Consider the following 18,155-nt stretch of genomic DNA (forward strand, 5'->3'; position numbering starts at 1 on the left):
TTAATAGAATCATCTTCTTCACTACCAACAAAATTCTTCTTCTCAAATGGATGATAATGTGGAAAAAGACCACATTCTCTGGGTAAGTCACTTGTCATAGACGAGATCAAAACTCCAAACATCTAGAGATAGAGACAATAAGTAATCTATCTTAACAACTACTCATATTAATCTTCTTCATGAAGCCCCCATCTGAAACTTGATCACCATCACTGTTAAAATTTGGAGTTTGAGCATTTTCCTGCCATTGCTTAAAAGCTTCACCAAATTGATATATAATTTAAGATGAAGGAAGAAGACAACATGGGGTTGTTGAGAGATCAATCATTTTACCTACCCAAATCAACCCAATGTTCAAAACTTGAGCATTTAATTAGTTTGATTCTCACCTGAGTTCTGGATTTGCCAAAGAGGGTTACCTATAAACCAACTACCAACATCTCATAGTTTATGCAAATCCAAACAAATCATCAATTTGGACGGATTGTCATGTTCATCCTAATGTTAAATCTAAAGAGAAGTCTAAAGGGTTTCAGAAATCATAATCAGTTCTTAATGTTGTTATGAATAAAAGAATTTCAGACAAAGGGAAAGTGATTAATCACAGATTAGGGAAAAGAAGTACAAAATCAACCCTAGTTGAAGATGACGATGATGATGATCATGTGAGTTTCTGTTATATGGGTTTTGTGGTGGATTATCTCAATGGAGATGAAGATTGGTGGATTCTTAAGTTCTTCATCAACGGCACAATCATCAGATTTAGGGTTTCCAACATACTTCTTACAGTACTCAGTTACCTTGGCTAAAATCTTACTCGTAACATTAGGTAAAGGAATCACATTATCAACACAATCGTCTTCGATCACATGCTTGATCGTCTGAGATTCAACAGCGACGATCTCCTCGACTTCAAATGTTTCATCATCAAAAGATTTCAAAGTGACTTTCTTCAAATGCATAGAAGATTTATGTTTGTTACCCAAGCTCTGAAATATCGAAAATGCTTCTTGAAAAGAAAGAGTAAAGAGAGATGAAGAAGATAAGGGAGGGTATTAATAGAGAGAAAGTAAATGTGTTGGGAAGGTAAGTGTATTAAATAGCTTGATGGATGTGACATCTTTGGATTTGGTGTGGGAAATATAAGATTTGGTCAGAGGGGTAATTCGGGTATAGAAAAGTATTAAATTTGACCTGATGATGTCAGCACTACCCGAAAAATCGATTTTGGGGCCAAAACGAACTGTCGGACACTTATTGGGGCCAAAACGGCGAGTTGGTCACAAATCGGGGGCCAAAACGGAATTAACCCATAATATTTTGGCTGATACATTGTTAACTATGTTGTCAACATTTTATAAAAAAAGTCAGAACATTATTGCATATGTTGTCAACAGTTTATGACAACACAATTATATATGTTGTCAACAGTTTATAACAACATATTTATATTTGTTGTCAACATAGAAGGGTAAAAAAAAAATTATAAAAAAAATGTGTTTTTTTTGTTAACAACATAATTATATATGTTGTCAATAATTTAAAAAGTGTTAAAAATAATTTTTTTTATATTATTATTTTTGAATGTTTTTTTTTTTGCTATTTGGGCGTTGGGCCCAACTTTTGGGTTCTCCATTGGTTGTTTCTTCAAAAGTATTACCACTATCGTCATCATAAACATGATGAACCCTAAGCCATATAAAAACCCTTACAAGTCAATAAAAATCTACTTCCACTTTGATTAAATCCATGACTTCTCAATTTTTGAATAGATGCATAACTAACTAGTCGACCGACGGAAAAAAACCTCTCTCTCTCTACTTTTCAACCGTCCTCAGATCTGTGATTGTTTCCTCCGGCGAAGGGTTCTCCCTTCGCCGGATCCCCTTTTTCTTTCCTATGTTGTTAGTTTTTCCTCCATTAATAATTTCTAGGGTCGGGAATTGAAGAGAACTCCTATAAAAACCAGTCTATCTCGCCTGTAATTTAAAGAAAGAAATTCGAACGGTCTTTTCTTGCCGGAAAAGGTAACCTAGAAAGGATCAATTCAATCATCTTCAACTTTAGGAAGAATCATCAGAAACTCTGAAGTTCATCTTTGTTTGACATTTTTGAAAAACTATGGAACAAAGTGCGGTGATAGTCTCTTTGTTGATCTATTTTATTCGATACTAAATGGAAAGAATCAAGATGATCGAATTTTCTGATTCTCTTTTTCTTTTTTCAATTATTTGAATGACTTAGACATCAAGATGATCGAATTTTCTGATTCTCTGATGTTTTTTTATTGGATTTGGTGATTATAATTAGGGTTGTGATTGAGTTCTGGAACCAAATTAGGGTTGTTGATAGATTTCGTTGAAAGATTTGTTTCGGGTAACTGTGGAAAGTGTGAAGATGATCAATTCAGTTAATTCATCTTCAACTGATAATAATAATAATAATATTACGCCGGGACAGTGGTTCTTTCAGAGGCGGCAGTTCCTCTGCGGTGGTGGTGGTTCTCCGGGGACGGCGGCGGTTCTCCGGCGATGAAGACGGTTTCCTGTGATGAAAGCGGTTTTTCCGGTGACGACGACGATTTTCTGGTGAAGACTAGGGTGGTTATGTTTCTTTTTTGTCAGACCTTTAGGGTCTTCTTTCACGGATCTTTAGGATCCTTTTTGTCAGACCTTTAGGATCTTTTTTCTCGGATCTGTAGGATCCCAATAGTGTCTGTGTCTAGTCCAATTTATTTCCCTTCATGAAGCATTTTGCATTTAAAGGTATGTAACTCTCATGAAGTTTTCAGAGGAGAGAAATAAGAATTCATCCATGTAAACATTGTGATTTATTCATTTATTAATGGAAATTGTTTCCTTGGTTTCAAAAAAAAAAAAAACTAGTCGACCTGTTGTTGGCCTTGGATTTGTAAGTGAAAAAACATTGTGATGTAAATAGTAAAATATTTTTCTAAATCATAAAGAATCCACATCTTCCTACTTTATTTCTTTAGTGACAAAACATACAAAAATAAAAATAAAAGCAAGTATTACTTGACAAATTTTTAGTTACTAATTGATGAAAGAGCCACCTACTAGAGTCGTTTTCACGCTCGTTTATTCCAACTAAACCACATAAAGTCGATTTATTTGCCAAAACAACCTACTCAACTCTATCTTCCTACTATGCAAAAAAAGGTAAAGGAAAGTCGTGCAACAAAAAAATAAAAGAAAGAACAAAGACTAATGATATAGCTTCTTAACCATTGACATATGACACAATTTGGAATTTTAAGAACATGATTTACTCACTCAAAGTATCAGAAAACAGGTCTCTTTGACCAAAATTAGGGGTGACCAAAAACTGAACAAATTAGACGAACCAAACCAAGTCAAACCGGACTGATTGATTTTGAATCGAACCAATCACTGTTCGACTCAGTTCGACCAGAAACTGAGCAACCCAAGCCGGTTTTTTGGCTTAACTCGGCTCGGATTTCTAGAAATCGCATAAGCCGAATTGATCGAACCCTAAAGACTTCATCACAGTAAAATATTATAGAGTTAATTCCTATATGGCCCCCTACTTTGTGACCAGCTTCCTTTATGGCCCCCTTTTTTTCGTAAATTCAAATATGGCCCCCTTTTTCCTGACGCCGTGTAAATGTCGTTTGGGCCAAACATTTTATTCCTAACCTACCCTTACCTTGGTTAAAACGCGTGCGCAGGTGATGTGACCTCAGCAGACGTGGGCGGCGATGTCTTTTCAAACCGTCTCTTCCCTATGCAATTCAAATCCCAAAAGTTACTTTTTGTTTCATCTTCTCTCCCCAACTTTCTCTCTCTCCTTATTCACCTTTCCTGATCTCCTTTTCTTTCTCAGAAGCCAGAACGAAGCATTTCTTGGTTTCATCTTCCTAAATCTTCACAAATCTTTTACAGAATGTTCTACTCAGACTCGTCGGACGAGGAAGAGCGGCACAATTTCTACTCAGGCTCGTCGGACGAGGATGAGCGACGCAATTTCTACTCCGGGTCGTCAGAGCAGGAGGAGGAGGAGGATTTATCTTTTTCCGGTACAGTTGATGTTCAAGTACATTACGGTGGGTTGTGGAAATATGATCTCGAAATCTCTAATGCAAGCTATAAGGACTACATCGGTGGAGATGTGTTTTTGATTGAAGATGTTCTTGTTCCACTGCATGCTGATTTTACATTCGACGGTTTTCTGAATATGATTTCTACAGAGATGAACTTGGCTAAGAGAGGCGCTTTGATTAATCTGATGAGCATTATTCAAAGTGAGAAATGGTTAGTGTTCATCACGGCAGATGAATACTTACAACAAGTTTTCTTAGAGACTAGACCCGATGATGTGGGTGGAGGGTTTCTACATTTTTTTTGTTTTTGAGGAAGAACTGCAGATTCCCCCCCCCCCCTCCTAAAGTTTTGTTACTTGAATGGAAGAAACCTCCCAGGACGAAATCGCGTGGGCGTATAGGGTATAAACGTAGGCCTCTAAACCCTAGAAGGCCAAAGAAGCTTGCTTCAAAAGGAGATATACCAGTTCATCATGCATGCATAGAAGAAAACCCTTTTGTGGAAGATACAGTTATGCCTATGGGTGAAATAGAAGTTCCCCAAATCAATTTTGTGGAAGACACGGTTATGGATGAAATTCAAGATACCGAAGGCAATATTAGGGGGAAGATACTGTAATGGTTGACAGAAACGAGAATGTTATTGGGGAAGATACTGTGATGGGTGATGTAGATCAGGGTGAAACAGAGAGATCAGTGGGGGGTCAAATTGGAACTGAAATTGATGAAATAGTGGAGCAGATTAGGTCTGAAATTGAAGGGGGCCAAGAAAGAACTGAAGACCTAGGTGGCCAATCAGGAACTGAAACAGTAGGGGGCCAAGAAGGAACTGAAACAGTAGGGGGCCAAAGTGGAATTGCCTCCAGTAGTAACTACGAATCCTTCGATTGGGCGAATTTTGATTGGGATAGTTTCATCAGTGGAAACGATAAAACATGGAGGTGTACTTTGAGGGGAGATTTTAAAAGGCCTCCCCGTTTTTGTTAAAAGGCCTCCCCGTTTTTGTTAAAAGGCCTCCCCATGGTTTCGTTGACTTAGTAAAAAACCTTTGACTTGGCTTGGTTAAAGGGCCCCCCTCTTTGAATGGGTGAAAAAAACCCCCTTTAAAGGTGTATTTCACCCACATCATTTGACAACGCCACATCATCATCTTCTCCGGCAGAGTCGCCGGCCGGCCAAACTTCCGGCCGGCGACCTTCAAAAAAAAAAAAATTTTTTATTCTCTCTCTCTCTAAAAACCAAAAATTTTGAAGGTCTGTTCGCAGACCTCTAATGGGGTCTGCGAACAGACCTTCAAAGGGTCTGTTTCGCAGACCCTTTGGATCTGCTCTCTCTCTCTAGATCTGTAGAGAGAGAGAGAGAGAGTTAAAAAAAAAAAAAATTGGTTTTTAGAGAGAGAGAGAATAAAAAAAAAAAAATTTGAAGGTCGCCGGCCGGAAGTTTGGCCGGCCGGCGACCTTGCCGGAGAAGGTGATGATGTGGCGTGGTCAACATCACCGGTCTTGGGTTAAGTTTGACCTAACGGCGTTAACTTTGCCGTTAGGTCAAATATTGATGAAGGAGGTGCTCTTTTGTAGAGGGGGCCCTATAACCAAATGGGTTATAATGAGGGGCGCTTTTAGCGGGGAGGCCTTTTAACAAAAACGGGGGGGCCTTTTAAAATTTCCCTACTTTGAGAGATATGGTGGGACCCTCTGACCTTGTTGGTACACAGGCTTCAGTTGTTACAGAAGATGTTGTGATAGAAGATGTTGTGAGAGAAGATGTTGCTCTGGATACAAATGATCCAGGTACAGGCGACTTTGGTGGGGATGTTGATCCTGAAGAATGTTATCACAGTAGCAGTTCAACCGAAGAGGAAGTACAGGGAAACAACCAATCTGAGGACGATTATTTTGACTCAAGGTTTGAACAGTTTGAGGATTTTGTAGAACAGACAAGTAATGTGTACGAAGATGAAGAAGCAGGAGCTGAGAGAGAAGATGAAGGTGGACTACGAGTTGGTATGACCTGGGCAACAATTGAAGAGGCAAGATTATACGTCAGGAATTATGCGATTGCCAATTAATTTTCCTTCAAGCAAGTTAAGAATGAAACAAGAAGGTTGAAGTTCAGATGCAGAGATCCGTCTTGTAGTTGGACTATCTACATTGGTCAGAGGAAAGATGGAAACACTTATCGTCTTGGTGAGAGCAATTTCGTCCATACTTGTGCTGCCGATCCTGAAGACAAAAATGTTCTAGCAAATGCTAATTGGGTGGCAGGCCTGTTCTTGGAGGAGTTTACACGAGACCCAGATATAAAAGTAGCGACTATTATTGCATGGGTGAAGGAAAAACATGGTGTAAATGTCTGATACAAGACTGCTTGGAATGCTAAGAACATAATGATGGAGAAGATTAATGGGAATTTTGAAGAAGGTTATAGACTGGCTCCAGAGATGGCTCGACAGATACTACTTTCAAACCCAGGAAGCATTGCCACTGTTTCGAGGGACGACACCACAGGTATGTCTTCCATTTTGGCCCCCTTTGTATTGTTTTCCATTTTGGCCCCCTTTTGTAATTGTTTCCCTTTTGGCCCCCAGGTAAATTCACTGGTATGTGTGTTTGCTTTAAGGCTAGTATTGATGGTTTTTTAGCTGGGTGTCGCCCTATATTAGGTATAGATGGATGTTTTTTAAAAGGAAAATATGTTGGAGTCTGCTTGTCCATACTTTCTTTGGATGCTTCAAATGGAATTTTCCCGATAGCTATCTATATCTGTAGGAATGAGTGCAAGGAAACATGGTTAAGATTTCTTGAAACAGTTGGACCTAGGCTGATGAAACACAGTAAACCACTTACAATTATCTCAGACAGGCAGAAAGGTTTAGTGGATGCTGTTGACACTGTGTTTGGGAGTGGAAGACATAGGTTTTGTTTTAGACACATGTATAAAAACTTCAAACAGAAACATCCTGGTCTACATCTGGAAGAGATTGCATGGAATGCAGCTAAGGCATTCACCAAGCCAGACTTTGAGACATGGATGGCTTTGATGGACAAAACAAAGTCTAGTGCTAAGCAGTGGTTGATGAAGGAAGACCCCATATCATGGGCCAGATCTCATTTTGATGTTGATGCCAAGTGTGAGCACATAACAAACAACTTTAGCGAGAGTTTCAACAATCAGATAATGAAACTGAGGGATAAACCACTGTGCAAAATGATCGAAATGTATTGGTTAATGGTTATGTCAACTATATACACTACAAAAAACTAGGTTATTAGCGACGGTTTTAAACCGTCACCAATAAGATAAAACCGTCGGTAAAAGCATTACCGACGAGAGGCAAAACCGTCGCTACAAGAGGGGTCGGCAATACTATTACCGACGGATGTTGCGACGGTTTATGAATGCCGTCACTGATACATCATGACGGTTTTTTAGTAACCTTCCGTCGTTAAATTTTAAAAAAAAAACGTTCTGATCCTTATTACAGACGGTTTATAAACCGTCACTAATAGGTATTACTAACAGATTCTTATATTTTATTTCTCAACACGGTCCCTGTTTTTGAACTGGCAGAATGCTTAACCCTTAAAGATAATTCCTTCGAACACGCCAAAAGAAGCAAAAGCTCACATTTATTCAACCAAACAAATATTCACATCTACATTAAACAAAGACATCTCAAAATGTCAAACATGAAAAAGAACCATTTTAAATTGTATTCAAAGATATGACACATGTAAAAAATGCATACTATAGTGTCTACTACTTAATTTTTATGAACATAGTGTCTACTGCTTGATGGCCCTAAATCTTCGTCCAAAATAGTCCTTGTCCTCTCAAAACTCCATGTATAACCTGCATAACAAGATTTATCAACGTAAGAGTACTAACAAAACAAAAAATAAACAAATTATACAAATGTATAAAGTTTCATTCATGATAATTCACTCGGGTATGGTGTTGCACCAAGGGAATAACTCGTTTCAGGCTTGATTTCACAAGTTACTCAGGTGAATCGGTCGATTCAAACTAATTATTACTAAGCCAAGAACTAATGAAAATCGAAGTTCAGAAGACATATGAACTAGTGTGGTGTGTACTATGATCCGGAATCAATGTACGATATAACTAAAGGGTATTGGATATTGAAGGTTGAACGTTATTCATTTTTTACGTTGTTTTAAGCCAGAAGGCATTAACAAATATTAAGAGTCTAACCTGCAAACGAACTGGACTGCCTCGATCAGGTTCCATCACTTGAGCGAAAATATTGTTTAGACCTGAATCTTCGTCCAAAATAGTCTTTGTCCTCTCAAAAGTCCATGTATAACCTGCATAACAAGGTTTATCAACGTAAGAGTACTAACAAAACAAAAAATAAACAAATTATACAAATGTATAAAGTTTCATTCATGATAATTTACTCGGGTATGGTGTTGGGAATAACTCGTTTCAGGCTTGATTTTAGAAGTTACTCAGGTAAATCGGTCAATTCAAACTAATTATTACTAAGCCAAGAAGAACAAATATATAATATATATCTCTGTCAATGGTATGAATCTCCTGAATTATTAGATGCTTAATTGGTACAAGTATGCGTAATACGAATTTCTGCAAACTATAGGAAAAAACAGATGACATTATCGGTTTTAGATGGCAGCTATGCCGTTTACTATGATTACAGATGAATAACAAGAATAAGTTCATTTAAGGTTGAGAGGAGATAGAGATAATTGTTTATTATGCTATATAGCTACCATTAGTAATGGAATTTACTGTGCAGGGCTTTCGGGACATTCTACGAGGAGTTACCATAAACCCATTTATAACAAGGTACATGCCACCATTCGACGAATTTGAACTGAATCGATGTTGTCTTCCAGAGGGAGAATCAACATCATTTCCTGCCGTTCCTGGACCGTCGATATTCTCATAACAGGAAATGCAACAATCCGAGTGGCTTCTTCATCTAGTCATAGTGATCAAATGGTAGTTTCAAAGGGTGGAGTTCTTTTTGTGCCAGCCGATACAGAGATTACTGTGACAACTGACATTGCCACCATGGAAGGAATTGGTTTGCAACTCTATAGGGCTGGAGTCAATAGCAGGTTCTTGTCCCAACCCACGCTTGCGCAGGTTGTATCGTAGTCTCGCTCTCATACTTGCTTGTATCAATATAGGAAAAAACAGTGAAGTAAATCAAATGATGCGTATACATGTAATCACAAGTAGTCGAGTTTAGCACGTGAATATTTGAGGAAATCTGGTAAAATTTTATGCAGTTAATGTAAAATGGGCTTTCAATTTTTGTTGCTTGTGGAAAAGTCCCTACTGTTTTAGACGATTATTGATATGCACAAATAACTTCTCTTCTATGCAGATAAAAGATAAGAGCTCTCGTGTACTTACCTTTGGACAAAATCGTCTTCCATTTCTTTGGAGAAAAATGTTTCTTTGCAAAGCGATAGAGAAGTTGCAAAAGCTTTTGCAGCTAAGCTGAGTGTCACCTAGTAAAGGAATTCATACAATTTTTCATTCTAATCCTAACATCTCGAAGTCGAAATCAAATTAGTAAAGAAAACGAAGAAGTTGCAAGTTAATACCTTGAAAGCAGCAACCGGTTTAGAAAAAATATATCGCAAAACCACCCCAGTGTCATGTAATAATGAATAATTAAGGTCGATTAGGAAAAAGACAGATGATAGAATAGTACTGTAAAAGCTTTAGGTAGACTGAACAGAGAAGAACGGCTCCTGCAAGTTTTGGATGTGGATTTTCCATCCCTATATTAAGGAGATGAATTTCGATGAGTACCCAATAAGCACATTGATCTAGGAGGGGAAGGAAAGCTTATAATAGGCTTTTGATCAATACAACTTGAAGCTAGACTCAACATAAAAACTCGTCCAAATACATTTTTTCATAGATGATAGATCCATTGCAGGATGGCAGTAAGTCAATTTAGTCAGGAAGAGAGGAAAAACACTACCAGTATAATACACTCGTCTAAGCCCGTAAAAGAGACATGAAAACTGAGTCATAGGAAATAATGATTTGCCGGAAAAATCTTGTCTCTTCATATTTGATAAGTATGACTGAACAATTAGTCCACCAAATGAGTGTCCAAGTAATACAGGCGGTATATTGATTTCCTTTTCGATGAAATTAGCAATATCACTTGCATGGGTCTACTGCACAATTCAAAATGGACAAGAGCTTAGAGAAAATATGGACATTCATACCATAAACCCTAATAGGATAATAAAACTACAACCCTTTCATCTAAAACTTAAATAAACTTTTCTATATAGCCCAATTCACTTAAACAACCACAAAATAGGAAACCACAAAAACCCACTTCTTAAAAGAGAAATTCAATTGTATAAACTAGTATTCCAAATTGGAATGTGAAATTGATAAAATGGATTTGAACTAGGTTAGGAATTGATAAAATGATAAACCCTAAACAATGTCTTAATAAACCTTGAGCAATCATTCAACAATTCTAAACCCTAAAGAACAAGAAAAAGAAGAGCAGTAGAGAGAGACAGATTTCAATGAAAACAAAAGAATAACAAGAAAACAGGTACATAGGATGAGAATTGATCAAATCTGAGTCAGGTTCGATCAATTTTGCACATGAAACTAGGTTAGGAATTGATAAAATCATAAACCCTAAACAATCTTCTAATAAACCCCGAACAATCATTCAACAATTCTAAACCCTAAAGAATAAGAGAAAAAGAGGAAGTATAGAGAGAGACGTTAAGGAAGTAACAAAAACAAAATAATAACCAGAAACAAATTGAGTGCTTACCAAGTCTGGAGATCGAGATGGAGAGGGAAAGCTAACGATGGAGAAGGAGAGATGGAGAAGAGAACGAGCGAGGAAGAGACGGCAGCAACAAAACGTGGAGAGAGAAAGTGAAGGATTTTGGAATTTTGCAAATGGGAACTGTTTTGGGCAATTTTGGAAAGTCGCGGGTTTTTGTGAAATTTTCGCTCCTTCACACTGCCGACGGAATTTAGTTCTCAGAGACGTCGGTGACAACCAATAACGACGGTTTTCACAAACCGTCGCTAATAGACAAATCAATTTTCTGTTCCTTTCTTGCGACTCCGTCGGTAGAGGATATTTTTTCTGACGGAGTGCTGAGAAACGGGTTCGAAAAAGGTCTATTACCAACGGTTTTCTCTAGAACCGTCAGAAATGGTACAATTACCGACGGGTTAAGCAAAAACCGTCGGTATTATCCCGTCACTAATGCCCCATTTTTTTGTAGTGATACAATCGAAAGATGCATGCGAAGGAATGGCAACAAGATGGGTTAGTCCCTAAAGTGGCAAAGTTTCTTGAAACACAGAGGGCTAAGATTAGGTATTATACTGTTCAACCTTCTGATAATACATTGTGGAATGTGAGTGTAAGTTCAGGCACTAGATGGCAAGTTGATTTGACAAATCAGACTTGCACATGTTGCGCATGGCAAATATCAGGGTTGCCTTGTATCCATGCCATGTCTGTTTTGGTGCCAAGGAGGGAAAATTTAACAAGGTAAGACACAGTTTCTTTCTTGGCCCCCTTGTTCCCACTTATATTAGTCCTTGCCATTTGTCTCAATTAGCCTTTCTTTTTGTCTTTTAACAGGTTTTGTAGCCCTTTTTTCACAGTAGCTTCATACTCCCTTACCTATGGGCATCGAGTAACACCTATTCCTGATGAATCAGCATGGGGAGAGGTAACTTTTTCCTTTTTGACCCCTTTATGTGTTTACAAGTTCAGCTATTTAACATTTCCTTTTTGGCCCCTTTTATGTGTTTACAAGTGTGAACTTATTTAACATTTCCTTTTTGACCCCCTTTATGTGTTTACAAGTTCAGTTATTCAACATTTCCTTTTTGACCCCCTTTATGTGTTTACAAGTTCACTTATTTAAAATTTCCTTTTTGGCCCCCTTTATATGTAGCCTGCGTATGTTGTCCGACCTCCTCTACTCTCAAGGCCAGCAGGCAGACCCAGGAAAGAAAGAAGGAGAGACAGGTCAGAAGAAAGACATGGACAGAGAAGGAATATATGAAGCACTTGTGGTAATGTTGGCCACAATAAGAAGTCTTGTAGAGGAGCTCCCCCTCCTCAAACTGGTGCATCTTCAAGTACTGCAGTTCCTCCACCAACTGGTCCATCTTCAAGTACTGCAGTTCCTCCACCAACTGGTCCATCTTCAAGTACTACTAGAGGTGGAGGAAGAGGAAGAGGAAGTGGGGGCAGGAGAGGTGGGGGAAGGAGAGGTGGTGGCAGAAGTGGTGTACAAAATGAGGGTCAGCAGGAACAACAACAACAGCCGGAACAACACAGAGGTGGAGGAAGAAGAGGTGGGGGAAGGAGAGGTGGTGGCAGAAGAGGTGGAGGGAGGACTTCTGTTCAACAACAACAACAACATCAGGACCAACAACAACAACAGGACCAACAACCTCAACAGCCTCAACAACAACAGGACCAACAGCCTCAACAGCCTCAACAACAGTCAAGACCAAGATTGGTTATTCCACCAATCCCAGAAGCCCACCCTATGTCCATAGGAAGAAGAGGTAGAGGGAGAAGAGGTAGAGGGAGAAGAGGTGGAGGGAGCAGAGGTGGAGGCCTGTGGGGTTGGTTCAACATGAGCAGAGATGCAAGTGATGAGTAATGGGTTGTTAGTTAAACCTTGATCCATTGGGTTACATTTTGGGATAGTTTGATGTTTATGATGTTTATGATACATTGGGTTACATTTTGGGATAGTTTGTGTTAAATGATACATTGGGTTACATTTTGGGATAGTTTGATGTTTATGATGCTTTATACTTGTGCTTCAACTTTTTTGTGTTTGTGATGCTTTATACTTGTGCTTGTAGTCCTTAGTGACTCCTTAAAACCTGTCTTCTCTACATTAGGTATCTATTCCTCTGTGGCCCCCTTCACCAATGGAATGTGAATGTCAAAAATTCCTCTATGACCACTTTAAAACCTATCTTCTCTACTTTAGGTTTCTATTCCTTTTTGACCCCCTTCACAAATGGAATATTAATGTCAAAATTCCTTTGTGACCCCCCCCCCCCCCAACAACATATCTTCTACATTAGGTTGGCATTCCTTTTTGGCCCCCCTCACAAATGGAAGGTGAATGTCAAAATTCCTTTGTGACCCCCCCCCCCCCCCCAAACAACATATCTTCTACATTAGGTTTCCATTCCTTTTTGGCCCCCTTCACAAATCGATTAAAATTGACAATGAAGAGATTATAGAACAATTTCTGGAATTTTTACTGTAATTAACATACAAGAGACTTTTCATTCATTAATTATACTGAAACTTCACATAATCAAGGTACATAAGATCACATTGAATTCTTCTTAACAAAATCCCTACAGAACTGATCATAAGGAATTTGGATTGACACCATTTGTGGTTCTGCTTTAGATTTTTCTACACTTTCAACCCAGTCAGACAACCAATGGAATTTGTTGCAGCGTACACAAGACATAAACTTCCTCTGATAATTTTTGGTTGTCAAAGATGTACGGATCTTCCTCCTGCCTGTGCATTGTGGCATTGGACATGGAGTGTCAAACCATGGGCACTCTTTCGCCCAGTGATCCACAAAACCGCAATGAAAGCAATATTTGTCAACCATCGACTTAGAGCTGCTGGATCCGTCAAGTGAAACCTTACCTGGCCGAGCGCTTACAGAAACATCTTCATCCTTAACCTCACTCTTCGCCACCACCGACTTAGAGCTGCTGGATCCGTTAAGTGAAACCTTACCTGGCCGAGAGCTTACAGAAACATCTTCATCCTTAACCTCACTCTTTGGTTCATCTAGCCACTGGAATTCAAGGCATTTGTAAAACTGACAAGAAAGGTATTTTCGCACTTTACCTTCTTTGCTTATGGAGGCAGACACAAATCGAATACCACTGCAGTTTGGGGTTCGGCAGGGACTGTAGATCCATGGACAATCTAAACCAGTGTGTGATTTTTCATCACAGATCTGACAAAACTAGAGAGAGAAACCATAGATTAGAGGCGCAAATGGGAGAAGGAAAGAGAAAGGAACACTCGGACTACAACTTACCATCTTATCTGATGCATCACCTCCACCCATTAATCCAGACGAACCTTTCCGCATGTCAATGGCAATATCCGATCTGTTTAGGGTAAAATGGCGTTGAACGGCTGAGTAGAGAGAGTTGAGAAGTGAAGAAGAACTTCTGAATGCATGGGGTTTGAAGATGGAATCGTAATTAATGGCACATTTGTAGTGATTTGACAACATCGGGAAGGAGGAAATTAGGCTGCTGAGGTCACATCACCTGCGCACGCGTTTTAACCAAGGTAAGGGTAGGTTAGGAATAAAATGTTTGGCCCAAACGGCATTTACACGGCGTCAGGAAAAAGGGGGCCATATTTGAATTTACGAAAAAAAAAGGGGGCCATAAAGAAAGTTGATCACAAAGTAGGGGGCCATATAGGAATTAACTCAATATTATATATAGGGAGTAGAGAGTAAGAAATACTAAACTTCAATACTAAATTACTAATTATCCTTGTTACCTTTAAGTTAATAATAATTTAATAAAGGGTCGGTGGGTATATAGACTAAAATAATGTTCAAAAAAAGTTTATGATCCAATCTTCCCAAAATATGGATATTTAGTCCTTTTACATTATGGACATAAAAACTCTCACTTTCTAAACACATTACCGTCAATGTCCTACGCTCAAATTTCGCGTGGAGATTTATTAGCAAAAAATATGGAGATTTATTAGCAAAAAATATGGAGATTTATTAGAAAAAAAATGGATAGAAACAAATCATAATTTCTCTCTCCTCTAAACAGATTTGGAAATCAAATTTTCTCTTTTCTATTATCCGAATCAATCAGAAACCAAAATCCTAACCAAAACGAAACGTCATCACCACGGATATTTCCAAATCAATTTTCTTCTTTCTTCTTTCTTCTTTACAGATTTAGAAACCAAATCAATTTTCTCTATCTTACTATGTAAAAAAAAATTCGATTCAAATCAATTTTCTCTCACTTAACTTTCAGATTTGGAAATAGCATATTTTCTGGGATCAATTTAGCGTGATTTGGGGGTTAATATACAAAACATATATATCACTTTCTCTCACTTAACTTTTAGATTTGAAAATAGTGAATTTTTCTGGGAACATTAAAGCAACATTTGTTTTTGTTTTTACTCATACATAAATACACATCAAATACAAATTATGAAATAAATACGTAAATTATGTATTATTTATGACGAGGAAACCATCATTTGTCAAGTATACAACGTAATTTATCAAATGTATGTGGGTCTTGTTCAATAACTTACACATAATTTCTTTTACATTACACATAATTTCTGTTACAAAAAAAATGTACAAAATCTTCTCTGATTCAAAAATGGTGCCCATCCATGTACTCTCCATTAGTTTCGTTGACTTACTTTGATTCGATGATTCTCTTTGAAATTCCATCTGTTATATCAAATCTACACACATATATACACATACATTAAACAAAAAAAAATTATATATTGTATTATAAACTACATGTATAGTTCCGTAAATTATGTATAATGTTTGTCAAATTTTGACAATATTTGAAGGTTTTGAGTAATTTGGTACACTTAACAAGGCTACTATTTTGGGTGAAAAATACACGTAATGGTAAATAAATAATACATAATTTATGTGCACTTGTACATAAATAATATACGTAATGGTAAGCACATGAAGATATACGTAAATTATATATACTTTATTGCAAAGTACACGAGATTTGATAGTAAAACGAAGTATTTCTACTAATGAAATGAGTATTGTTTTGGTTTTAAAGCACGGGTAATGTTTTATAAATTACCCATAATTTATGGGCATTAATATAATAATTCTTGTATTCGTGATAAAGTATATATAATTTGTTATAAAATACGTATAACATGTTCTCAATTTGAAAAACATCCTACAAAAGATGTTTGCGTAATTTACTATAAATTATGGTAACTTTCGATAAAATACATGTACTGTAAATTCTGTTATGAGTAACCGTACGAAAGAACAAATGTTTCATAAATCCGTACGAATTGAAAACTAGATTTGAAGAAAAAAAATGAGAATATCATTAAGCTTAAACTACAAATCTAAAGATATATGATATGATGATTGATTGCAATAATGACGAACTCGAGTTGAAGGATTAAACATCAAGATCAAAAACATAAATGAAATTTTAAGAGAGAGAAAGAAAATAAACATCAAACATTCGATTGTTTCTATGAATTAGTACAAAAAATCTTTGAAACTTATACTCAAAATCCTATATGATAAACTTTAGAGAGATAATCTGTTATAATAAACTAAAACATAATATAAAATCGTATAAAACAGAAAGTGTTTTACCTGATTAACGATGAAGAAGATGATTTCAGTAGTTCTAATGAATCAGAAACAGATGCTCAGATTTAATGGAGTATTTTCAGACGATTAAGATGTAGAGAGAGAGAAAACCAGAAGGTTTCGGTTATTAAAGATAATGAAGATCACGGTTTCTTTGTTTATAAAAGTGGTTGGAGAGAGAAATTGGGAGATAAAAATGGAAAAGATATTTGGTGAATATAAAGATAAATGTGTTTTTATATTTAAAAAAGGTTAGTTTAGGTATTAAAATTTATTTTATATTCTAGGGATTTGTGTTTTCTGTCTAGATGTATCCAAATGGACTAGATATCAATTTGTATTAATATTTTGGCTTTTAAACCCTTTATGGGATTAGAGAGGATCAAAAGTGTTATTAGGGGTCGTTTTTTGGGCCATTCACTCAAAAATTCAAGTTCAAAAATGTTAAACTGAAAATGAAACAAATAAAAACAAAAAACTATAATCAAGTCTTCACGAGTCCACTGTAGTATGTAACTTAGTATTATAAGTTATAAATTCACATTCACCCATTTATTTTTATTTTTATTTTATAATGGTGGAAAAGTACGCTAGATTTTTAATTTGTAATCTCAATATATACAATGTGAACATTATGAAGAACTGAAATAAATATTTTAATCTTTATGTAATGAAATGAGTAGCATTACTTTAGCATTTTCTATAAATTTTGTTCAAACAAACTGACCAACATAACTCATGTCAAACCAAACCGGGTCGAATTATGTCAGTCCGTCAAAATATTGGTTCGACTTTGGCTAAAAATTTTAGGGGTGTTCATTTAGTATCCAATCCGATCCAAACAGATTTCAACGGTTTGGATACCGATCCAATAGTATTCCGGATTGGTTCGGATGTTAAAATGGCAAAACCGAGTGGTTTGGATCGGTTTATGGATTTGGTTGACGGATAATCGAACAAACCGAACCGAACCAAACCATTTATTGTTATTTTTTATATATTATATATATAAATATAAATGATAGGAATGATGAACGGTTGAGATTTAATAGTTAAGTTAGTTCCATGTTTGTTAATATCGTATCTTAATGCATGTGTAACAGAAGTAAATGGCGTGGAGAGTTGTAGCTTAACTAGGCATAACCCGTGCCTTCGGCACGGAGCATGTTATTATGAATTGAAGTTTGAAACCGGTATAAAAAGGAAGGAATTTTGGATGAGAATAAGATCAATTTATCTATCATTGAAAAAGGATATGTGGCACAAATCTTTGCTTTTTTTTTGTGTAGATACATACGGAGATAGTCTACATAGAGATACTCCTCGCCAGTTACCGCTCCTTGTGTCAAATTCATTGAAGTGTCAAGAAATAACAACCAAAATCCAACAACAATATTAAAACATCAGTGCTACGAAACTCACAAATTAGTTTTTTTTATGGTTTTGGACAACAAACAATAAAATTATTACAATATAGACTCGAGACTATTTAAGAGTAATGATTGAATCATCACTAAACCTTTTTACCCGTCATAATAACTTAACCCCAACAGTTATCCCCTTTCAATGAAAGAAGACTCAAATGGTAGAGATCAAAGAACTCTTATGTTTGTTGTTGTTGTTGTTGT

General features: G+C 36.8%; 1 protein-coding gene across 1 annotated transcript; it reads left to right on the forward strand.

Moving 5' to 3' along the window:
- The first annotated feature begins 6,470 nt into the window (after positions 1 to 6,470).
- LOC147555517 (protein FAR1-RELATED SEQUENCE 6-like) lies at positions 6,471 to 7,345 on the forward strand. The gene is made up of 2 exons (XM_086658496.1): positions 6,471 to 6,588; positions 6,723 to 7,345. Exons 1-2 carry the CDS (start codon positions 6,471 to 6,473, stop codon positions 7,343 to 7,345), a joined length of 741 nt encoding a protein of 246 aa, XP_086514622.1.
- Positions 7,346 to 18,155: the final 10,810 nt, after the last annotated feature.

This window comes from Eschscholzia californica, unplaced genomic scaffold (genome assembly GCF_041429995.1).
Source record: "Eschscholzia californica isolate CP2 unplaced genomic scaffold, dmEscCali1.0.p SCAF_2, whole genome shotgun sequence".
Lineage (NCBI taxonomy): Eukaryota > Viridiplantae > Streptophyta > Magnoliopsida > Ranunculales > Papaveraceae > Eschscholzia > Eschscholzia californica.